The sequence below is a fragment of the Dromaius novaehollandiae genome, chromosome 12 (genome assembly GCF_036370855.1).
Source record: "Dromaius novaehollandiae isolate bDroNov1 chromosome 12, bDroNov1.hap1, whole genome shotgun sequence".
NCBI lineage: Eukaryota > Metazoa > Chordata > Aves > Casuariiformes > Dromaiidae > Dromaius > Dromaius novaehollandiae.
In genome coordinates, this window is record NC_088109.1 from 11,838,157 (window position 1) to 11,864,716 (window position 26,560).

Consider the following 26,560-nt stretch of genomic DNA (forward strand, 5'->3'; position numbering starts at 1 on the left):
GCCCATCAAGTTTAGCAGAGGGTAAAACGTTGCGTGTAAATGGGAGCATTCTTTCCCGAAATTTTACACTGGAAGATGCACTATATGGAGAGGGAGTTACTGGGAACCGCCTGTAAGATGTTTAAATGAGATTAAATGCAATTAAAATAGGTTTCTTTAAATTACAGCCACTGTGGGAGCAGGAATCTCTCTATAGAGCACCCCTGCTGGCTGGAGAAGTAAGTAACAAATTTCTTTGCAGGAAATCATTGTCTCTAACGCAAAGCGTTTATCAAGACATCACAGTAGCAGCAGTGGTCTATTTTTTTTGTTTTGATTAAATCTTGTTATAGTAACATTTGTATCACATGAATAATCTCATGACATTTACCCCCCAGGTAGGCAGTATTTTGTAATCTTTCGCTGTGCATGTGCATGCTTGGTATGGACAAGAAAAAAAACATGAATAAAGGATTAGAAAAATAAATCACCTTCTACTTGTCCTGCTACTAAGTATGAGTAGGAATTTTCCCCACTGTGTAACTGGTCTCACATGTAGTACTGGCCAAACACTTTGTCCCTCCTGTCCTCATCTCCAACGGCACTGCGTAAGGCTAGGCTTGGGGTTAATATGGCTTATTAGACCAAGTCAGATAACTAAAAACAAAAAACAAAACAAAAAACAACCAAACAAACAAAAACCAGAAGAGCTTTCAAGGCTTATAGGTCCTTCTTCAGGTCAGAAATGAAAGCAGCAAAAAAAGAAAAAAAAAAAAGTTGGGCCTTCTGAATTTTTTTTCCCTCTTCATTTACCATCTTTGTCATTTACAGCCATTTACCTGGTTGTACTAACTTAAAACCTTACTATACATTTCATTATGTTCAATTTGTCACACGCTCTCCTACATTTATGTGTTAGTATGATTCTCTCTGGTCCTCAGAAGTCCTCCGAATTATTCAGTCATAATCTATTCTTCATTAAAATATTTTATTTTTTAATGAATTTTGAAATAAGTTCTTAGAGAAGTGCTGTAAGTTGTTTCATGAAGTCGTACCCCAAAAATGCAGTCAGCATTTCAGGTTTTGGATCGAAGTTTTGGATCAGAGTTTCTTTAAACAGATCCATCTACTAATTTTTCAAAACAACTGTGCAGTATTGCTCCTTATCATAATCAGTTATTTTTGCCAATTTTAAGACCTTGCTATTAAGAGAATATCTGCCTCTCTTGAATAAGCATTTAGAACACAAGCCTTAAGACTGACAACTTGTTTTCCTGAGCAGCACATACCCATTTTCAGATCATAGCCAAGAAGATGCCAGGACCATTTCTAGACCCTAGGTTAAGCAATTTAAAATACTTTGGCACAGATTACAAGGCTATCATCATTCTTTCTCCTGGATAGCATCTTTTCTTTAGTAGTATTTTACTTCTCCAACATGCATGCAAAGCAATGTTTATTTAATTATTTTACTTTTTAATGGAGAGACTGATGAATACAAAGTGCCTCCCTAATGAAAAGCATAAAGATTGACATGGATTATAAGCGTTCTGAATAATTCTCATTGACCTCAGTGAGCTCTGGATCAAGCCTCCACTTAAAACAGTCACACTTCTTCTTTCCACTGTAAAAATATTTCAGTTGGTCTGAAAGACAAGCAAAACAGTGAGACTAATAAGCACTTTATAAACAGACCCAGGTAAGAGCAATCTGATATCTAAGCTATCAAGGAGCAATCTTGAACCTGAGATATCTTCTTTTACACTGCAATACTCACTGATAATCCAGAGCAGAAAACCTCCGTATTTGGTGGTGAATTGAGTGCTGCAGATCACACAAACGCCTTACAAATTATCACAGTGATTATCTAAAATGCAATATTCTACTATTACTGTCTATTAATCTGCTTTTTAGAAACGTTCTATTCTCATGCGTATGACCCGATGTACAAAAAAAGGATAAAAATGAGCAAAAAAATTACATCATCTCTCTTTTCCTCTCATCCTTTCCCTATGAGGGGGGAGTAAAAATAATTGCTGTAAAATTGGTATAACTTCAAATAGAAGCATCCTTGCAAAAACTGATAATACGTCAACAACGATGGAACTAGCGTACTCCCATACCAACTGTTTTGTAGTTATAACCTTAACGTGGCATTAGCAACAATGTGACTGAGCTGTAAAAGATGCTTAAAATAGGGCATAACATCTTCAAACAGACAGCAACAGCTCACACCAGGAGAGAACTTCTGTTCACACCGCTTAATCAAGGATCAGCAAACAGAGAAGCTATTTCCAGGAATGTTTTACTCAGCTGCCTTTAAGGTTACAAAATACTATCTTTCCAAGGCTAAACATCATGAAGTAATCCATGTGATATAAAAGTTACTGTAACAAGTTTTAATCAAAACAGAAAAATAGAAATAAGACAAATAGTTATCCTGAATACTTCATTCTTAGTTTAAGATCACTGCCTTTAACTTCTGAAGACAATCTCCTCTCTGGTCAAGCTGTCATCCACAAATCGCTATCTGCGAAAAGACCAAGTGCATCCTTCCGTTATGTGACCTCCATTATCAAATCTGCAATCATGATGGACCATAAGTTGTACCATTTCCCAAGTTAGCTTTCTCTAGTTATATATATATTTTATACATATTTATTTATAATATACACACGCAATTATAAATAGTGTGTGTGTGTATATATATATATATATATATAAACAAACTTATAAATAAGGAAATTATATATCTATATATTTACTTATAAATTTGTAATGCACCATAATTGGCTTTGGTAGCAAATTTCAGTATCCACTTTCCGGAAGATCTCAATCAAAATTTCTCAATCCCTATTAATAGTACATGCATTTGAAGATTTCAAAGCCCAGCTTATGTATTTAGCTATTAATAGAGTGCGGCTACCTGCAGTAACACCTTTCCAGTCCCTTTCAGCAAGTATTTACTCAGCCGACGAGTATAGATTTTGGACAGATCCCTAATTAGTGTAGTTAGTTTTGTTCCCATAATAGCATAGATGGTCAATAATTAAAAATGGAAAAAGCAGCATTGCAAACACCACATAAAATATTGGTTTAAGTATTATTTAACAAGTTAAATACACACTCATACCACAATAGAATTTTTACATCTATTCATCTTGAAACATAGTAATTGACTGAACACAAAGACAAGATAGTATGGTTACGTTTTTTAGACATAATTATCTTATAATATCAGAATGTTTGTTAATTGTCTTCAGTCTTGAAAATAATTACATGGATGTCAAATATTATATCTTTAAATCTCTACACAAATATGAACATAGTGTCATCGTAAGACTCCAGTAAACAGTGAAAAGTGTTAGCATAAGAGACTTCAGCCAACATGAAGAAACTTAAATATGAAGCCAAAGCCGTAAGTTCTTTTGTTCTTATGATGAAGGTTAAACAGAAAATACAGCAAAAATACAAAGGCCATATCCTTTTAATAGCAGACATTGGCTTCAGAGCCCGACAGGATTAACAGCTGTCAAGTTTATTCTGACCATCATATAACTTTGCAGATATTTGGGGGTGGGAAGGGCTCTTCTGAAAACTTGGGGTTGAATGGGAAGAAAGAACAAACATCATTGTTAAAAAAAACTAATAGCAAATTGATGATGAAGGCTGGCATTCTAGGCCAGCCGGGAACAAGAGTGAACCACTTGGACAGCAGAATGATTTGTGGAATTGGGATAAATAACTTATCTATCCTTTCAAAAGTCTTTTGTAATTTCTTTTTGAGGCAAAATATAAGTTCCTAGAGTAACACAAAGAAAAGCATTGTATGGTCATAGTGATCACCAAGGGAAATGACTTTCGTAGCAACGTTTGGCTGGATATGGAGAAAGCTAAACTGCTTTTCTTAAAGCCAGAAGAAAGGTTGTAATCAAAACATAACAAAATTAGATCTTGAAGGAGAATTTTAGCTTTGTAAATAGAAAAGGCCAGAAACTAATGATATGCAGAAATAATCTGCAAGATGAGACAGACTAAATAAAAAGATTAATTCTCAGCTGAGCATGATGCCGTTTCCACTCAATAACACAGCCACAGAATTTTAGAAGAGACACTATTGTAGCATTAAGTGAGTTCATACTCCTGAATTTTACGTGTGATAATAAATGTTTACTAATTGATGGGCAGAACAATTTCCATTTTAAAGAATATGTACTATGAATATTCTACTAGCAAACTTCACACAGTAATTCTCACAGCGTAATTTCCAGGCACATTCTTTCTACTTCAGCTGAACCCTAGAAGTGATGCAAAAGACTCCATCTAAGTAGAGATGTATATGATCTTGAAATAAGATTTTTGAGGAGGAAGTTTTTATTCGTTCTTTGAGGTCCCAATATATGAGTACATGCACTTCCAGACTACTAGAGAACAGAAGAGAACAAGACGACATAACATCTGTCAACAACTAGATTTGCTACAGTTGAAATGGCTTGCTATCAAATAAAGAAATGTTTCATCATTTTAGTTACCTTGAAGAACAGTATCAAAAAAGTATTTCTATGTCCAGTCCAGAAAAAAGGTATATTTTGTTTTTGTTAGATTTTATACCTATAATACCTATACCTATAATAGAAGCATGATTCCTCTCCAGTTCCCGTATACTTTGCTTATTCCACATATGATAATATAAATAACTAGTAGAAAAGTACAAGCAAAGTAGCAAACAATGAAGAGAAAACGCAAGAGTAAAAGTGCAGGCATGCCAACATATTGCAAGGAAGTATAAAAAAAAAAAACTAATCCTTATGTCCTGCTTCAAGCACATTGCCTGGTATGGGTATTCTCAGTGTGCTCTGTGAACTCTCTGTGCAGCCAATTCACTACACCATTCCTCTTTAAATTAAAAGAGGACAGGAGAGGAGAGAATAGATTGGATACTTAAGACAACCTGAGGGAGTTACAATGAAAATCCACAATGAAAGAAAACCAAGAGTTTAAATCCTATGAAATGTCCAGTCATTGTACTGAAGAATCAAAAATGAAGGACTGGAAGGACAGCTTCATAAAAGCAGAGCTGTACAATAAAGATTGGAATGTTCTTCATATCTGGAAGAGAAAAGCGGGCATATTATTACATACCATTCTCTGGAATTTGGTGGGTTTGTTTTTGTGCAAACATTTAAAGACTACCTGCTTCTGTTCATAACTGCTTCCTCTAAATCTGCTGTTTGTATCAAATGAAGGATATCTATCCCCCCAAAACGACTGCAGTTTTACCACAGTAAGAATCTATCAACTCTAAGGTCAGGAAATTCAATTTGTTTTAGTGCATGCTGCCTAACAGCAGATGTGCATTAACGTGTTGTTGCAGGATATATTAACCACATCACAGAAACAAGCCGAATAGCTGAAAGAAGTTAAAGACTTTTTAGAAAATGAACAGTCTCCCTGATCTCTATGAACCTAAATTGCCTGTCTGGTGTTACTAACATGTATGGGAAAGAGCCAATCACCAGGCTATAGATCTACTTATAGCCTTAGCCTTGTAGCAGCGTACTTGCTTCACAACTGTTACCCACTCTTACTAGAGTTACTTTTTGGGGGGAGGTTTTCCACTTGTACATTTAAATATCTACAGTATACCTATAAAACCATTATGATTCAGATATTTCCAAGGTATAATAGTTTTTACAGCAGTTTTAATTAAAAAGCTATTTTTTCAAATCAATGCCTTCTCTCACATTCTTTCATAACAACTCAATATGCTAGCTGCAAAATCCTTTCAGTTAATCAGCTTCTCTTCTACCCTTTCAGTCCAAATTGCAATATCCTAGGTCCCTTTACACAGTGCAATGCAACACCACTTTAGCTGAAGGTATTGCTTCTGTGTTTGTGTGCAGACTATTAAAAAGTGGGTTTGAGTATGTTATTGCCATTTTTTCAAAACTGATGATAACAGAGAGAAACACATTGAGTAATCTACTACAAAGACTTATTTCTACCAAAAGCAGAAAGAAGGAAATCTTTAGCTCTGATGAAGCCTTCCCGATTCCACTCCTGGTGTTTAGAGATGCGCTTTCATTACAACTTCATATCCAACTCAGTAGGAAAAATGTCACTAAACAGAATGCTGAAAAAATGGTATCAAAAATACCGTGCAATGCTTCTAATCTAACCAACCTGACAGAAGTACACAGTACAAAGCCAGTTTTGCCTTCTGACCATGGTATGTCTCCATTAGTACAGATATCCCTATTAGCACACTTTGCCATCAAGCAGTTTCAAAGGTCAAACATGCTTGGAGATTAAAGTTATGCAGATTTGACACCAGTGATCCCCAAACTTTGTGGATCATGGAGAACAATACTAAGCAAGTGTTGCACTTACTAAAGAACTTCATGCTTGTCAGCTTCAGTTTTAACTTTTTAAAATTTTCCACGGCCACATGCAACATTAAGTTGTTCTTGCAGACCGCATGCGGTCTGCACGCTATAATCTCAGGACCACTGTTTTAGCCCTGCTTCCTCTAGTCATTAATAATAGCTACCAATAGTCATTGAACAGTTCATTTGACATTGAAAAAACAATAAAACTCAAAAAACCCTACAGTATTCACCAGTGACTCAAATTTAAAAAAAAAAAGTACTAAAAAAATACTCCTACAAGATACTTGCTTACAGTTTTTAAGATTCTGATACGAGCTTTTTAAGATTTTTTCTCATATGTGAATAAATGCTGAGTATTTAAGATCACTCTTTCTTTCTTACTGTATTCAGTTTCTTATAGGATGTGGATTATGTCTTGTTTGTGAAACTGGGTGGAAGTTTTTAATGGTGCTTTTCAGGAAGCATGCATCTGTTTTTTAAACCTGTTCCTTCCTAAACCTGCTAAAGTTGGCCCCAAAAACATATCAGGAAATAACTGGAGGATGAGGGCAGGAGGGGGGGAAGGGAAGAAACTTTAAAGACACCTTGTCTTAATTAAATCTGAAAGTGTTACTTCTTCCTGTTCAACTTAGTCACGTATAGCTTGAGCGTATCACACCTGACTGGGGGCAGGGATGGGTTCCTAATTCAGCTGCCTCCCGCAATTGGGAGCCTGGAAGTACTGAGGTGGAGCCAGCACGTGCTTGAACACAGCAGAAAAATCAAACGTGGCAAACAATACAGAAAACAAGAAAGCTGTTTTCTTCAGTACGCCTTTACTGATACAAAATGTAGAGAGGTAAGACAGGAACACCAAACAAAACCAACAGCAGGATGAGCAATGCCTACAGTAGTCATTTGTTTTATTTGGGTCTCTCGTCTGGCCGCTAAGTGACCAGCTGGGCAGAGAGGTACAGAAAGATTAGCTATCCAGCTCCATAAAGAGCAGTCGTTGGCATTTTTAGTCTTTTTTGGTCTTGAAATTTTTTTCCACAATCTGTCTAAAGCCTTAAGTTTCACGTCTGTTGCAAATATTCTCAGCTGGAAACCTCTCCGTACACAAAATCAACATTTCAACTTCTAATTCAGCCGGAAAGCCAGGGTCATGAAGCCAGGCAGCTCTGGGTACTCACTGACTCATCACAGCAATGTCAGCTCTTCTTGATCAGCTCTTAGTGTTCAGCTCTACTCATCTTCCCATAGATGAGCCCAGATATTTAACTGTTGTCAATGCAACTTTTTCTTCTTTTTTTTCCTTTCTTTTTTAATTGACTAGATCACTGCAAATTTGGGCTGTACACTTTGGATTTTTTCTCTTGAATGAAGCTTCCCTTCTAAAGCATTGAGCAAACATTTTTACCAAAATTATTTTCCTCTTCAAAATACTCTATAATTTCATATGCCATTCCTGTAAAGCAGTAAAGCATGTCTCCTACTTCAGCATGGAGAATTTCAAACCAGGTTAAAAGAAACCATTCGTCAGAGTTCAGGATAGAAGTCATATCCAGAATAAACACTACAATTTGGGAGTTCTTGATTTTCAGTCTTCTGTTCTAAGCACCTGAGTGTTTTTTGTTCCTAAAAAAACTCAGTGGAAAGAAATTTACCTTCTCAGAAGCTTCACGAGCTGTCCATCATGAACAGTATCGTCATGGCTCATGTTCTCCTACTCTGGCCTGGGCCCACACACCCCTCCATGTGCGAGCACTTAAGTATACTTCTACAAAGATCACATACTTAAATAAAAAAGCTTATAGGCAAAGTACATCTAACATCTCAGGTCTAAAATCTAACATCTAAAATGTGACAAAAAGTTAGATTTTATTTTATTGCTCCTATCTGCAAAGCAGAGGAGAATTCCTTCACAAACAATACACTTAAAACACAGCAAAACTTACTTCTGTAAATGTATTGCTACACCATAGCTGTCAGAAACTAAGAATGCCCGTGACTGCTGCTTAAAGTGCAACTCGTGCTGATGTGGAGCTTGCCAGGATTGACATTGATTCAGCTTCGCCACATATACATCATTTCAGGTAGTTATTAATAATTCCATTAGAGGAGAAAGGAGACATTTAAGTATTTATTAGTTGCTGCTGGTCCAAAATCACAACTGCAGCTTAACTGACTCAAATCCATTTCTGTATTAGGAAACAAAATAAACTCGGAACGAGAAGCGGTTCCTCCATTAGCTTTCATAATGCCCAGGGATAATGCTTAGTTTTTCCTATAGAACCAAGAGCTATCATGTTTTAGCTTTTTAGACAGTCCTTTAACACAAGAAAGATGGATGTTGCTGTTAATGATTTCTTCCTACTTCCATTTCCTATTTCTTTACTCATTCAGAAATTTTAACTCACATTTTTCAAGTTACTTTTAAGACCTGGGAAGTTATGCGAACGATACTAAAGCATGGCACCACTTTGTTACCTGTAAAACGATACCTATAGCTACGAGAGCAGCTTTGCAACGGCTCTGGAAAGCCCTCCTTTCTCAGCTGCACACCTCAGACTGACCTCACACACCAGGTTAAAAGAAAAAAAACCAAACAGTGCTGAATGTGCCAATTCTTCGCTTCTTAAACTAAGGTCACTAAAAGGAAACTGGAGGATGAGAGGTCTACCAGTAAATCCATCTAGCACTTGTGTATTTAAAACTTTGTGGTCTGTTTAATGCTAAGAGCAGCTTTTTAAGTTGCCCTCATCCGCATCTCTCACATTCATGTGAACAACATGAAGAGGAAGTTATTTCCAAAGAGCTCTAAAAGTGAAAAATATGAACAAATATATCTAACAAAAGCTTAACTAATGGCTGAAAAATTACTAATAAAAACAGTGACACTATTTATGTTTTCTGCTAACATAAAGACAGGCCATTGAAGGACAGATGGTGATAGTAAGAATCAGTAATAGCATAGAGTATAGCTATAAAGAAATGAGATGCCTTGTTGCCAAAATAACTTCTTGTTTACTATTCCCAGAAAGAAAAAGTAACATAAATGTCTCTCTCTCAGGGAGCCTTGAGGGAAATTACTTTGCCTGAGATGCACCTTAAATTCCTCAGAAGTTAGGCAAAAACTGCCAGTTAAGTATCTAATCCCATTCATGACCCAAGAATTGGCTGGTATCCTATCTCACTTGGTCATCTCTTTCCCCCTCCCCCCCCCCCCCAATTAAAAATCAAAAAAAAACTTAAATGCCTTAGCTGAAAGAACTGACCTTAATGAGCAGTTAAACCTTGAATAGCATTTAAAGAGTGTCTTTTTAATATCCAAAGTTAGAAAGAAATACACATTCATTGTGCAATTACTCAGTATCTGACCACTATAATATACATAAGATGTCCACACATACACTAGGTTATCTGTGGATTAAAATAGAAAAAGCAGATCAAGACCAATTGCACTGCTGACTGATGTTTTTGCCCCTGCACTTAATAGCCAGTAAGGCAGAAAAAAGGCATTTTCTACAGCCTAATTGTTTCATGATAATAAACAACAATAGAAAATCTAGACCTATCATTGCAAATTAATCAGGGCTAAATAATGCCAGACTCAACAAGGTTAACAAGCTGAGATCAGGTTACAGAGATCCTCTGCAAAAAAAATTCATAGCTTAACCCCCCCCCCCCACACACACACACACACACCTAGGAGCTTTATAGGACAGATTTAAGCAGAGATGAAAAACCAAAGGCTCCTCATTTTGTGAACGTTGATAACATGGATTCCTTAGCTTGCCTTTCTTTTTTTTTTTTTTTTTTTTAATAATTAGAGCATAGAATTAATTATTCATGTATGATGAAATACTCTTCTTTACATGAGATTTAAGAGCTCTAACCAGAGTCAACCAGTGTTGACTGCCGGTCACAAAGGTTATATGAACCTGTAAGACTAGGCAGGTAAAGGAGCTTTTGTTTAAATCAAGAAGTGGAAAATTAAATCACTTTCAGTCTTATGTAGATGTCCAAACCTGTCCCTCTCAAAAAGGCGTACGTACCGCCTCAGAATTATCCTACAGTACGTTCTGATCAGCTAAACTTTTTCTGCTCTTCCCATTTCTTTCCCACTTTTATTTCCCCTTTTCTCAAGGGCTATGTCGTGACAGGAACAGTTTGGAGCTTAGGGAGCACTGGGGAGCCCGAGGGCTGACGTTGCCACGCGTGGCAGCTGAGGGGCCAGCGCGAGCTCCCTTCCGGCACCTGTGCTGGGCTGGCCGCAGCCCCAAGCAGAGCTCCCGCCGCGGCACCGGCCTCGCCGGCCGCAGCTCGTGGTGCCCGCGCGCTCGCAGCTGCCCTGCTCCTTTCCACCAGGGCGCTGGGCAGGGAAGTCCCAGAGAAACCAGAGGGTGCCGGTGAGACCGCTGGAAGCTGGGAACCTAAGCGCCTTTGGAAAACCTAAATGCTTTTTGAGAGTGACTTGGGCACTCAGGAGCCTGGGTTTCTTCAAGAAAAAGCAAGGCTTGTTCATAGGGGACCCAGTTTTTGAAGAAAATCCAACCTTTCTGAAAATGTTAGTCTAAACATACTGGTCTCCAATTACTGTTACCATTAAAGCAACAAGGAAAAAGAAGCATCGTGTATATTAAGTCTAAATTTATGGTTCTATATATTGATAGAAACATCTTATAAATGACAGTGAAAATACAACAGCCAGTTGCCTCTATGACAATCGCACTACTGATCTGAGAAAAAAGAAGCGGTGGCAGCAAAAAAACCCAGGAATTTTAAAATAGATTGTGATACGCCTAATAAGAATTAGGATTTTATACCATTATAGACTTGGCCTCTAAACTAAAACTCCTTGCATTTTAGTCTTACTGCTAGCCTAATGCATGCACATTGCAACTTTCTGCTCAGAAACAGAAACCAGAGGAATGATGAACGAGCTGTGCCTGTACGAGGCCTAGCTCTGTCCTCCTCAGCTGCCTCTCTGCATCACTAGCCTATTGCAGAACTTCTGTAGAAGTAAGGTGAAGTGCACCTATTTAACACGACACTTCAAGGTGCAACAAAAATGAAGTTAGAATTTGATTCAAGAAAGTGTCCTGACAGAGCTCAGCATTCACTGTTCATTCCACGTTGCAGGGTTCTTACCCATCATTTCCTCCGTTGTATAACAGAGCGCTGCCTTGCATTGACTTCAAGCAGTAAACTAATTTTAACAAATTTATACTGCAGTACTTCCTGGTACTGGCTTTAATTTGCTGCTTTCACAGCTACACATCCTGCCCTAAAAGACGATCACAGCTACTGCAGGTCTTGAAATTGTGCAAGCAAAGCAAGCTCAAACCCAATCACATAATAAACAAGCAACAGAACAATAGTTTCCATTTTAATAACAACTTAAGTAGTCTCTTAAATTCTGATGAACAAGTTTTCTTAGTCTCACTGAGGAAAAATGAGATCATCACCATTTTATAGCCAGTGACAACAAGCCACAGAACTGGGCAGGGGATGTGTCAAGTTCATCTGAGAAATGTGTGCCACAACCACAAGTCCCAAAACCTCAGACAGTCACACAGGCATCCTCCAGAGCAGTCTTTGGCCAAACCCACACAGATACGGTCAGCAAATCCATTATTTACAAACCGTTAACAAATTCAAGTGGGGGGGGGGGGAAGGGCATAAAAAGCTGCTATTCCTGGTAAGAGGGTTCTACCGTAACAAAGACACCTTTAAATAGCAACATACACTAGCTGTCCAAATTCAAAGCAAGTTTTACACTGTGCACAGGAAGTCATCGTGTTTTTCTAAGAAGTCAGAGTACCAAAAAAAGAAAAAAAATCACACAAGAAATATAAATAAAGTTTCAGATGCAACCCAGAAACAAGCAACAGAATACACAAGAACAACTCTTACATAAGTAACACAACGAATACAATAAATAATGCATACAACATACAATCCAAGACAACACTGCTCAGAAAACTCTCACCTTTATGTCCCAGAAATGACTAGTTCAGCTTAGTTCAGAGGCAACTACAAAACTTTCATAAAAGAGGTAACAAACTTAACTCAACTAGTCTGTATGACATAGAAATACATTCAGAACCTATTTCTAAAGGTTAAACTGTAAATAGCATATGGTTAGAACAAATACTTGCGCTCACCCAGTTAGTCCCTTCCCAAGTCCAATCGCGCTTAGCATCGTGCACATATCGCAGCCCCCTTTTTAGGCCCAACAGCAGAACACTTCAGGCAAAAACAAATGGGATGTAAATACTGACAGATCTCGCTGTGCGTATTGAGTGTGTATGCCTATTAAAACTTGCAATTTGCTTTTGTTAGTACCTTCACACAACGGAAATCCCTATTCTTGGATAAACTCAAAGGTTTGTAGAAGAAATCCCACTAATTCCATAGGACGACAAGTTTCCCTGTCAGCTCCTGCCCCTCCAGCTACAGACTGGTACTTGTTTTGTTCATCAGGGCACTCCTGGAAGCCTGTGATGAGGGCCAGTCCCCTTCAAAACGGGTCACTCATATTTACAGAAGAGTAACTACTACACAAAGAACACCAAAGCACTTTCTTTACCAAGGTCATGTATTTCAGCCTCAGTTATCAGACATTTCCATTCGCATGTCCCACAATTCAAAGCTAACACAGATAAGTGACTGAGGTCTGTTGAAAAAGGACGCATTCAAAAAGGGCTCAATAAAACACAGCCACTGTGTTTACATTTCACTGAAGAACCAGCTTATCACACAGAAGAGCAAAATCACACAATTAGACCTTTGTGCTTAAATACGTACATTGCAATTCCAATACTGCTAAAAATACTTTCTGTATTTACTAGGGTATCTACCTCATTCTCTGCTACGTCAGTAAGAACGCATTCTTGTTTTATTTATACAAGTTCTTGAAGCTTTAATCAACTACTTCCTCAGGGATTAATAAAAATAAATAATAAATTGTCTCAACATTTCAGTAATATGCAGCCAGTATAGGCCTAATATTCAAAACAACACCTCAATGCTTTATCCTACTTAATCATGTACATAAATTAAGTCACTTATACTATAATATGCTACAGGGCGAGTTCTTGCCTTACAAATATTAAAATCAAGTTTGCTTTTAAACTCATAAAAATGACAAATTTACACTTCTTACAAATATAGTAAGTTATAGGAAGGTAATGTGGAAGGACAAAATCTCAAATCATAACGGTTTTATTAGGAACTAGACATAAAAATTTATAAAGTGTTTTAATCTACGCGCTTAAGAAAAAAAACAGACTAGGGGAATATGCCATCTTCTGAATTACATTTTTAGAAAATCAAATCAAAATTCAATTACATGCTACCACGGAGTTGCAATTGAGTAGAACCATTAAGCACACAGAATCCAACATCTAAACGTATTAAGTTACCTACAGTCACATTTGGAAATAAAATGCTTCAGTGCTTTTAAAAATTCTGTGTAGATCTATGCATCCACCAGTATCTAAGCATCTCTTAAAAAAGGGCCTGCAGCTCCAAATAATGCAAAGGAGTATCTCGGCCAGCCAAGCTGGGCCCGTTCCCGGAAGGATTGCATTAAAGAGATTGCAGTTCACTTCCCAGCTCTGTCAAACGCTCACCAAAGAAGGCAGGTCACTGAGGTAAACGAAGCTGATCTCTCCTTCTCTATGAAGGGATTAAGCTCTTCAGAGTAAAGAAAATTCAAAGGGCAATCTTTATCACCAGTGCAAAGCAAACACATCCAGATTAAATAATATGTGCCACATAAAAAAATAGCAGCTGAGAACCTTAACACTTCCTAAGACACATTCAAATCCTTGCAGGATTGGTTTCCTTGGGTACAATGGCCAAAAATGTCAGCTACACAACAACCGTTGCCTTCAGTATCCATTAACAGATTAATTAAAAGAATAGACCTTTTAACCCAACTAATGACTGATTTAGCAGATACCACAGGAGAGGAGAAGTTAACCAGTAATTGCAAAGATCTTTTAACCTAGCGGTAGATTGAGATGTGACCCTGCAAATTTAGAACCAGAACGTGACTTAAGAGTGAAGATCACTTGTAGGAGTCTTGCAGGTTCATGGCAAAATTATTATACATTCTGCTGACTTTTTCATAGTTATCCTCAATTTGAACAAGTTCAAATTACTGTGAAGATCTAAGAAGCTATGGCTGGAGCTGTTCTGTTCCCATACAGGCAGGATGATTTTATTACAGCCTTGTGTGTGCATGAATACATGAACTCTAACTCTCTCTCTACACATATACACACCCCAATACAGAGAGCACATACAGTATAGTATATATAGTGCATATATAATATATACATTATAAATAATGTACAATTCACCCTTTTTTCTGGCATTTTTGTTAATCAGTGGAGTTGACACACTAACATCCAGTTGAGAACCACATTTGCACACCTGTAAACAATAATGTATCTTTTTTGTAAAATACTCTCAGAGCATTTCCAAACACTTGCTGGGCTTCTGTTTGTTTTTAAGATTTCCAGCCTTCAAATATGGAAAAGTCTTTTCTCCATATCCACACTGGATAGAAAGAGCAAATGGGCTTAAGCTCTAAAAAGGATCAGTTAAGTTAGTGATCAGGAAAAACTTTTTACCCATAAAGACAGTGAAGCTCCAGAACAGACTGCCTGGAGAAGCAGTAGAGGCTTCTAGGAAAACCTTGCAGAAACATCTGTCAGGAATAACTTCATTATTGTGTATTCAAATATTGGCACAGAGGATGGAACAAATGCCCTCATGAGGTCTATCCTAACGCTGTGATTTTGTAAAGACATAGTAGCATATTTATCTACCTCCTAACTTAATTTTCTCTTAAGGTTGGTCACTTCTAAAGGCATAGATAAAATGCATTTGGTATTACAAAAATTTACAGACTTAAAAAATATATCTTCAAGACAATTCACTGCAATCCTGACCTGACTTTCATTCAAGACTTCAATAAGCACAGGAACATGCTGTAAATTTCAAACATTTCCATCAATTATTTGAAGAACGGTCCATCCTTTCCCTCTTTAATGGAATAATTCTAAGTAGACTGTTTTAATTAAAGTCTAACACATGACCTGGAAACATTTATCTATCTGACTAAAAGACATATATGGTGCATATTTTACAGAGAGTCTTCATTTTTCTTTACAAATTTTCTCTGTATAGTCCATCATATTGTATATGCAATATAAAATAATTACCAATGACAATGTGTAAAATTTAATTTTTAAAACATATTGGATTATATAATTTTCATCCCTATAGATCTAACATGAGTCTTTATTTCGACCTCCAAGAAAACCAGCCACTAAAGTACAGTAACTCTGGTTTCTGATTCAATTTCATTATGAAAAATGTAACTACATCTCCTCTGCAAATCTGCATCAAGCCAATAAAAACCACACACACTTCATTTCTTAACAGATACCTAACTTCATAGCTGTCAATAACATCTGTCTAATTTCTTTTCGCAAATGCTCCTGATTTTGCCATGTTGAAAATGAGCATACATCAAGTCTGGTTCTGTAACCTGAAAGTGATTTAAATTGAATTCAAACTTCAATTGCCGGTTTCCATTACAGACAGTATCATAAAGAAAAACAGCATCATTTAAGAAAATAACAATTAATTTATCAAATGACTACATTACAATGAGATATGAACATACACTTAATAAACTGGAAACTACTGCACTGCTAACCATCACCTGCTTATATATTTGCTATTCTGAAGACAACGCAACATATAAAAAATACTAAAGGAAATCAATCAGAAATTCACTTCCAGTATACCATACAAGCAGAATAACTGCTGTAGCTTAAGAAGTGCCAGACTGCAGTTTATGCAGACATACCCAGTATAATACACGTAGAGCTTAGTACAAGTTGCAATGCTGATTTGGGACCCTCGATTAATAACCAGGCAGCCAGTCTGAACTGGCTAATGTATGCTACTGTTACTATCCAAACTAATTATTTTCAAGCTAGCTCAGATTTAAGTATACTACACTTTTGCCTGAATCAGAGATATAAATAGGGTGTTATTTGTAGATGGTCTAAAAATAACCATTCCTTTGTATTTCTTGAAAACTTTTATATTCTCCACAGTCTCATAAATTTTTTGTCGGTCTGCAAAGCACATAGACTGAATAGACCTTTTGCATGAAACCTTTCTGATTTGGGAATGAACCCTTAGCTCATTTTCCTCTGCTGTGTCACTAGACTCAACAGAAGAAGACATTTGATCTCAACAAAAGGTACTAAATCCAATAATTGGTATAATCTGTTTTCAATTTGATAGCAGAAGTCTTCCATAGCTCCCAAGACTTCATCATGATTTAAGATTTTATCAACAATTAAAATAGATGGCAAAAGTACAAGCAGTAGCTTTGCAATATCTGAAAAGCACCCTTGGATTCATGAGATTTCACAAATGCCTGTTTCTGCACTGCAGTCACACATATGTTCAATTTATGAACAGTGGTATGGAACATACCTCACCAGAAGAATTTAACATTAAAAGAAAAATTACTTGCTATGAAAGAACTATTTTCTTCCTCACAAAATCTTGTTTCATTTCCCCCAATGAGATTGCAGTGAATGTCCAGTATGAATGCCAAGAACTGCACACACACACAAAGAAATTCAAGGGAGAGGAAAAGATGTGCACAATAAGTCAAATTTATCTTCTCCCCCTCCCCCAGGCATTTCTATTTCATTTTTATTGTGTTTATCTTTGTGCACATATCTGAATTATGTTTAGGTCTTGAATTTGCGTTACCACTTTTCCTCTACTGTTACATGCCTTGATAGTACAATAACTTGTTTAGTCTAACTCTGCTTTTTTTAGTCAAGATCATAAATAGCAAGTGGACATGCCTCCTTTTGTTCCCCTTCAAAGATATACCTCCTAATAACGCATCTTCTAATTTTTCAAAGATTTTACAGGACGCATGGAATTTGGGGGTTGAAAATACTTTCCAGCATCGGTTTCTTAAACAAAAAAGGCAATAAGATTTGTGATGAGTTTTCCAAGCGACAGCCAATGCTGAGCTGCCTTGGGTTTAAATCCTGCAGATTAATCATATTCCAATTCAGCAAAGCACCCTTAAACATGCATATCTATCTATAAGCACGTAAGTAGTTCCTCGAATTTCCAGCAGTTGTTTCAGTGAGACTAGTCAAACACTTCAAGCCAAAGTACAGGCTTAACTACTTAATGAACAAGAACCAAAAGCGCAATACTTTGAAGGATCAGGTCTTCCCTTAGTTTGCACCTAGTTTCAGTAACTCTGTTCCTTATGAATCTCCTGTGGAGCAGACCACACAACTGTTACACCAGATCTTTCACAATTACCAACTGTGTTCAGTAGCGCAGCACTGAATCCATAGATACAGTATGTACTTACCCCAGAAGGGCACCAGTGCCAATAAGCTGAAGGAGAAAAGTAAAAAGGAACAGAAGAGGGAACACCAGAAAAAAATAGCAAAAAGTTCTGCAACTGTACCGTGAGGTCAGCAGCACTACGTTTCAAACGTTCCTGGAGCAACTGCTAGAAAGATTCAGAACAACACACACACGTCTCAACAACCTCCCTAGAGCCTGTTTTCCTTTCAGTCTCTTTAGCAGTATCTTCCTTCTGCCACACAGAAAACACATTTTCTGTTACTTCCTCCCTGCTCTTAGAAGAGCACTATTAGCCTTCGTGCGGCTGCCCAACAGCCAGCTCTACAGTACAGCTGGGCTACTCCAAAACCTGGGAGCTGCTTTCCCCCCCGTCTTAATCCTCTACAAGATAGTCACTTACACCTGACATCTTCCTTTTACAGTTAATAGGGAGAAATGGATAATATCGAGGCATGATTCAGCTGACCCTTCTTACACATTCACTTCAAAACAAGTTCTAAACCTCAAAAGTATAAAGGAAATCTAGGTAACTAACAGCTACAGCTGCCAAAAGTTAGGTAGGATAAAACCTACCACTAGAGCCCCAACCATTGAAAGACCAAGTGCAGACATTGATGGATCTCATTGTACGCTAATGAAAACAGGCATAAACAATTTCTCTTTCCCTGAGAAATTATAATTTGTAGATAAGACAAACTCCATTTAAATAATTATTGCCTGAAAGTCAATCTCTGTCTCTCTCTGTTTCTCTCTCCCTCATTTACCCCCCATTTTGTCTGTGAATAGCTTGCATATGTTAAACCTACTGCTGATACAGCAACAGTTTCAATAATTCTTCAGCCAGAATAGATGCTCCTTCTGGTCAAACCTCTACCTCACTAAAAAGCACACAAATTTTTTTTTAATATGGTATTCCAGAGAAGTGACGCTTTTCTTTTTCAGTTAGCTGACCATTTGTGAATGTGCTGGTATAAATGAACACAATACAATAAATACGGCTTATTCATGCACATCATTTCTCCACAATTGCACACACTTTATAAACTACCAAATCGGAGACCCACTGGCGATTCCATGTGTTTTCCTAAAGCTTTAGCGTTCCAAAGATAAGACAACTGTGGCCTACCTGCCCAACTGCTTTTTGCTTCACTGATGCCAATTTTTCAGCCTTCTTTCAAATACAGATCCTACTTAAATAAGAGATATTCTTTACTCAGATACTCCTCCTTTATCTGTAAACAGACCTCATCTTGTATGAAATTCATTGCACATTAAAGCTATTAAGACAATCTGAACACAGCACTTCAGTAAGAAAAACAAAAACAAAAACCCCTGCATTTGGAACCTCTGAAACATACGGGATCATGTAAGCCTTGCATGCAGGCAGAGTTGTACCGAATTCCTTAAACATGTTAACTAGTCAAAATATTTCTTCCTCCATGTCTATCTAGTTCCTGAAGATAAAAAAATGAAAGAGAATAAATTTCGCTGAGGTCAGTGGGGCTGCCATACTGTAGATAAGGCTGCTGTGTTCAGTTTGTCTTGTACGTGAATCTAAATAACAGCAGACAAATAGCTGCTGGGTAGTAAGCCCCAGTGAGATATTTTAACAGCTTAAGTAAACGTTAATGAACGGTCGTTTTAACCATCATTCTTCGTTTAAAGGTATCTATAGATGAACCTTACTTTCTATAATCCAGGTGAATTCAAACAACAAGAGTCCATTTTCTTACTCGGCTCCCAGATGCACAACTATGCTTTAAGAGAGTTCAGCACATGTTTCACAAGATTTGGCCCATTTGCACGAACAAACAGATTTGTATTGAAGATGTCCAGCTTCAGCATACATTTGCTATCAGAATATTCTGCAAGACTTATTGGAACAATTGCCCAAATTCTGACAAGTTATCTAGGTAAGTAAAGAGTAACCACATTGCAATGCTACAAAGGGAGTCTGAGACCATTCCAGATTTAGAAAAAGAAGGACACAGCACAGCCACCCTGTTATACGTTTTCCAGTGGAGCACTTGTAGGCCTTGCTGATTGAGAAACAGTGAGAGAATAACAAAACATGGCCTTGAGAGAAAGGACGTTACACTACTCCAAATAATGCCAACAGCAGACAGCGTCTATCCTAAAACAATCATATGGTGGATTAATAACGGATTAAGAACAGTCGCCTTACAATAAAGTCTGAACCCAGATGGAGCACTGACCGCCTACATGACAGAGTCCTATTAAAAAGTCATGCATAATTCAAGAATATTGTATACATCTTACCAGGCAAGCTGAATGCCTTTCGTACTGAGAACGTGCAACAGAACAGAGTTTAATAGAACTAAAAAGACCCAGACACAATATATATTGTTAATTATCTCAACTCTTATAAGCTGATACAGGAGTAATCCCCTCTAAGCTTTTCAAAGCCAACTTGCCATACCTTAGCAATCAAGTATTATTGAGTTTATAATTAAGTTTAATTAGGTCAAAGAATATTTCAGTTATATTGCCTTTCAAATACATAACAAATGCTTATTCAGCACTAGAAGCAATCAAAATTAATGAATCCTGATCTAGTGTATGCAAATAACACTTAAATCTGGGTTATTTTTTGTTCATATTTTATATTGGGACATTTTATTAACTTGCAATTTGGCAAATCAACAGTAAGATTTCTCCAGTTCAAAATGTACTAATAATGTACCCTTTGGAAGTAAAGGTATTGTTTACTTTTGATAATGATAACTGATATTATGTAACCAAAAGAAATAAATTTTCTAATGCTTTGCACAAAGAATTTTACCTTCTTTATGAAATGGTTTTACTTACCTAGTGCATAATGTATCTGTTGTATGCTCCTTAACCTCAACATAATATATTAAGAAGGCAGAAGCAAATTCCATGAGGATACAGCAAATCTTGCATACAATTGACAGCAGAGAAGAGCAGCACACCATCACCCTTTTTCTTCTTCTGAGCAGGGTTTTGGTTAAATAGGCATAATTTAATTTGGAAAGAAAGAAAAAAAAAGGATAACTGCAAGTTTTGTATTAGGTTTTACCAGCTTATTGCTCTGGATACCTCCTGAATTACTAGCAACTGTGCAGAGCTGAGACTCATCGAGTGCATGGCTTCATCTATCACCATTACAAGATTGCAACTACTTTGCACACTACCTCTTTTGCAATGGCAATTTAAAATACATCGCCTAGCTTTAACTCTCTTGCTGAGTGCTCTGAGTAAAAATTTCCAAATAACGATGTCTATCACTGCTTGGTTTAGTATGAGTCCAAAATCTGAATACCCAGAAAGCACTTGGTCTACAGAAACTAGGCAGACACCCTGCAGAAAGGTGGAGAGCACAGCAAAAGGATTAGCTACCCGGCCCTGACTGAAAAGCATAAACCCCACGGTGACTGAAAGGGCAGGTGCACTCCTTCAGCAACAGAACAGGCTTAGGAGAAAGAGTCACAGACAGCAAGACGGCCTACAGTTCAACGTCTGCATCTCAGAAAAGAGCAGAAGGGGCAGCCGCGACAGGGGACGCAAGCAGTGACAGAAAAATCCCTAAGCGGCACAGAACTGAAGTAAGGAGAGACATCCTACACAGGGAGAAACACTGAGCGCTGCAGAGGCAAGCTCTGGCGTTTTAAACAAAAAACTACTCAGCCCCCTCTATAACCTGAAAACTAAGCTAATTCTCTGTCTCAATCTCCAAGCTATAAAAGGAAACCTATCAAATCTAAAGTTGGTGTAACCCATGTTAACATACAACATCTGTAAATCAATACACACATGCAAAATCCTCTAGAACGTATCAGCATTTTAAAAGCGCCGGCATGGGACACACCACAGGCTGAGTTAACCATGCTGACTGAATACAAGGTAAGCCCTCTTGCACAGGCCAACGTGATCAAAAGCATGTTGGATAACGCACACATTTCCCCTTACATACAGACTTCTACCTGCAATGGCCTCGTATACTCATGGCTTCAACTGCCCTCATAATCTGCTGGCCACATCTGTCACAAATTATCACAAACTATTTGACATTGAGAAGTGTATTTGTAATACCCTCAAGCTGGCAAAAAGGTGAGCCAAGACCAAGCAGCCAGTTCAATGTGCCAGTTTGCCAGCTCCTGCAGCACCAATACCAGTCCGGATCAGCACACAAACACAAAGGGGAGTCAGCGCGCCTGGGCTGCCCGTCCGCGGGCTGAGGCAGCAGAGCCCCAGGCAGCGTTTCCTGTGCAAGGAAGTTCTGTCCTCATGACCTACTCCCCCTGAAAAGGCAGGTGGGCTGGCAACGGTCAGTCGGGAAAAAAATTCAAAATCTATTTTTATAAAAAGACTGTAGATAGATGATGACGTCAATTGGCAGGACACCCAGCCATCTGCATACCTATGCCGCTATCCACTGCATGGAGCAACTCCAGTCTTTAAACAGTTAATACCCTCTTTCTCTCCCATCTCTCACCCGCTCCTGGACAAAGGTGGTGAACAAATGCATTTACACAACTCGGAAACCTCAGACCGAGTAAAAGATAGCCAGATCTTTCCATTAGCAAGTACCAAAGCCAAGCAAAAGAAAAGAAAAAAAAAAATCGCATTGCAACTAGAGGCATAGCCACGAGCTGCTGCATCACAAGGCAGCACCACAAGCGCGTGAGTAACTGCACCGTATAATTGACGGCGCTTTGCTACCTCTGCAGCCCAGTGAGCTGGAAGAGCTGCGTGGAAGTCATCCACCTAATTATGTAAACCAGGAAGTATGCTGTGCAGGAAAGGCTAATACATTTATTTGTTAAATACATATGCTATTTAATAAAAAATAATCAGTTTTATTACAGCACCCAAGAGATTTATTTTCCGTAAAACTTCAATAATATATAATTACACCAGTTAGAATCTAAATTCATAACAGGGAACACATGCATTCAATTTTGATATCCTTAGCCACTGCTCTGCAAGATGAATGCTCTCACTGAGGATATACACAGAAGCAATTCTGCAAACCTTTTCAAAGGCATGACAGAGTTGCCAGACAAAGGACCTAAATATTTACTTATTATGTTAAGCTACCATCCAAAGGCTCCAGCTAAGTGTAGGGTCCCCCGTGCCTCAGTGGAACTGGCACTGCTCGGAAGAACAGAACAAGAAAAGGCAAAGTATTAGACTAATTAAAGTCATATCACAAGGGCCACACTCGTGCAGCCTGCAGACTGATCTCATAGCCCAGTAACGTCTCCACCAGAAGTCAAAAATCAGATGCCTAGGGAAGTGTATGAAAGCAGAGTAAATACCTAGTGATGCCCAGAGTTTACTCCCCCAGTTTCCAGAAGTGTGCAAGTTTAGGGAGTGTCCAGTAGCTCTCGCTGGATTTTTCCTCCGTGAATTTGTCCAATCTGCTTTCTGAACTCTGCAAACCCTGAGCATCCCAAACACCCTGGGCCACAATTCCACCACTATGTGCCCCAGGCAACAGCATCCCCTTTGGTTTCTTGTGAATCTACAAACGAGTTTCATCTTGTTCCTCAGTAAGAAGAGAAGGCATAATCTTACACTGATCGTATTTTATAGACCTGTTACATGCCCTCACCTTCTCCTCCTCTCTCTTCCCCCCAAAAAAGCTTCCAGTACATTTCATTGTATCTTGTATACGTATCGTATAGAGCAAGGCAACAGAGAAAGGTGATTTTGCATAATATCACCACAGTTAATTTGCATGAGGTACAGATTGATTCTTTTTGAAATTTGCCTTCCTAAATGTGATGACAAAAAAGACAGTAAAAACGCTGCTCTATCAAAATACCCGATTACCTGGAACATCGATACGGCTCACAGAGCACGAAATCCAGAAAGAGAAAAGACAGATCTCTCTCCCACATAAACTGCATCTCCTGCAACCTCACGCCTCACTCTTCCGTGTTGTTTTAATCCCATGCAGAAAAATACATCTATAGATAAGCACGCAACCCAGCCTGCTGGGTTCCAGCTGATCCTTTTAAACTGCAGCTCTCCAATGCAGCCAGAAGATCCCATAATGATTTCCAGGGACGTGAGACACCTAGGACTTAAGGAACAGGTATTCAACCTACTCAGCTTGGAGTGCCTGAAAGCATCCGGGTCTGTCTGCATCCATGCAGATAAACCCTTAAAATCTCCTTCAAAGAACAGTTACGCTTCAAGAAGAAAAATCTAACCTGACTGAACATTGTAAAGATGGTCACATTTACAAATCTAAAATCAGTGTCAAAAGAGAGCACGTCTAAGGACAGTTAATCCCATTTGCTTATCTGCCTAAAACGCACTTTATGGAAGGGCTATTTATATGTCCAAATAATAAATTGTTCCTCTGTCCTCTTAATAAATAACTTTGTTTCTACTGCTATATTTCTATTTCATGCTACTATATTTCATATGTCAATGACTATTTTTAGCATGATATCCTATTTTTCAATTTTTGCTGTCTGAAATAGCACTTAACTGCAGCCTATTTTAGTAGCAAAAGTTTTTTTTTTCCTCTGATTACAAACACCACAATTTATTCGCACAAATCTTGCTCCATAAGAGGCCTATATGGGTTAACTAGCAGTGTACATATTCTGAATGTGTATTTTGTGTTCTAAGAGTCCAATGAAAAACTGAGTCAACAATCGCTTTTTACAATTAGAGATAATATCTCAAGAACTCTGTTCCCATTAAAAATGAAAGATGCATGATGTTTTAATTTAGTAACATTTAACTCTACTTCACACATTCTGTTACATGAGTTAAAATAGTAACTTTCCCCAAGATGATAAAATGAAGCTTCACATGATTAAAAAAAAAAAAGAAAGTCTTAAAGAAAAATTAAGCAGAATCTCAGTGTCTTTCCATGAGCATCAGCTCCTAGAGCAAACAGCGTTCCTGTTCCAGGACTTGTTAAACACATACGCATTAGAGAATGCTACCACACAATGCAAATCATGAATACAGCCTGTGATGTCCTTATAATAACTCTGCACATCAGGAACAACAATCTGTTTCTGCCCTGTGGATCTGTATAAACGTATGTTTGTCAGACATTCTTAGGAAAGAAAATATAACACACATATAACAAAATAATTTTGCAGAAGTTACAAGCGCTGCTTTATGCAGAGTAATTTGGCTATATGGGGAGGCACAATCGCTTGAAAGCTAATCCACATTTTGAAAAAAGGAGAAAGAAACAACAGCATTAGGTTTTCACATCTGCTAATAAAAAAAAAACCCTGCCAAAACCAGCAGGTTTATTCTCCTTCTACAGAAAGGGGAAACTGATTCATGAACTGACTGTAGACAAAAACACTGAAATGATACAAACACCAGAGGGAATGATAAATTCCTCTACACCTTGTGTTGTTCCATGGATTTGAATTACTGAATGCTAAGAATGCTCTTCTGTCACAACTGCAATCTTTACATGGAAAACTACAGGCAATGCAGTTTACTGTGTAATTACAAGCACTAACATCTTGACCCAACATTCACCAAAATCAACAGAAACCTTTCGGTCCCTAAATTTTAAAGTAAACAGACATCAGCCACTGTAATGAAAAAAAATTTTAATAAAGCCAGTTTTTACCAAATTAGACAACTCAGTAATTCACCCTTACTTAAGAAACAAGCAAAAACCCTCTAAAAATCACAAGTATGCTATTTGTACAGAAATGCATACACATAAAAAACGGCATTTATATAAGCCATATATCTTCTGATGGCTTCTTGACATCTGAGGTGTGCTAAAGAATAGCACAGCTGTAGTCTCAGTCTCCTCTTCGGTAATGCTGTACACAGATCTTATAACTGTATTAATACTATATCACACAGTGTCACAACACCAGCATTATCCACTACTGACATAACCAAAATGAAATCTTGTATTCAGCCATGCAATGAGATAAAAGGTCTGTTTTAAGTCCTGCATTCACAATAAGCTTTTATTCCTGATGCTTATTTACTAATAAGAGATTCACTGCTTCACAGAAAAAACAAATTTCTAGTAATAAGCAGAAGAACAGTTATTCATGCTATGTATGGAAACACTACTCCTGAAAGGATGAATTGGTTTGTTTCAGAGCACACATAACATCCGTACTGTATCTCGTAAGGAGGGAAAACAAAAGAAACAAACAAGAAAACAAAATGAAGAAATTACTCACACTTGTATCCAGGCTACAGATACTGATTGTATCTTCATCCTGAGTACTCTGTTTTCGTTTTTTCTATAAAAGAAAATGAAAAGAGAAAGCTCAGTTTTGATGAACTGGACCAACTGACCACCACTGTGATTTTGAAACAGGTATTCATAATGAAGTCATACATCTACATATCATACATAGCTAATACTTTTCTGTCTTTCATAATCATTAGTCATTACAGTCATAATGCATGTGAATAAGCTGTATTTTCCTCAGTTCAAACCCTGCTTTTAGCACATCAGTAAATTAAATGTTGTTCTTTTTTCCCCACTCACAGTGGGTTAGGTTCACTTAGATTAGCAAACTTTTATTTCTAACAAAAAACATGAGACATTCTTGCATATTGTAAATTTTATTTTGACATTTAGCTTGAATTTCTGTAACCAACAAAATTGTGAGGAGGAGGAGAAATTAGTGCTTTGTATTGAGAATCAATACTTGGATTTTTCAAAATACATATTCAGCAATCAGGTACTACTCCTGGACAGCGAATATTACACAGTGAGAATAACAGGTGAAATATACTGCAGGAATTAAATACAC

At 37.7% G+C, this 26,560-nt stretch overlaps 1 protein-coding gene across 7 annotated transcripts in view; it reads right to left on the reverse strand.

Moving 5' to 3' along the window:
- The window catches only part of ARHGEF3 (Rho guanine nucleotide exchange factor 3), a 144,599-nt gene that overhangs the window by 45,054 nt on the left and 72,985 nt on the right, over nucleotides 1-26,560 (reverse strand). For all 7 annotated transcript variants that reach the window (XR_010391259.1, XM_026096238.2, XM_064518930.1 and 4 more), the window contains one exon: nucleotides 25,979-26,041. Coding sequence is in view for 6 of the 7 variants with exons in the window: in XM_026096238.2 (XP_025952023.1) it covers nucleotides 25,979-26,041 (63 nt within the window). In the remaining variant the exon portion in view is untranslated. The remainder of the gene's footprint in view (nucleotides 1-25,978; nucleotides 26,042-26,560) is intronic.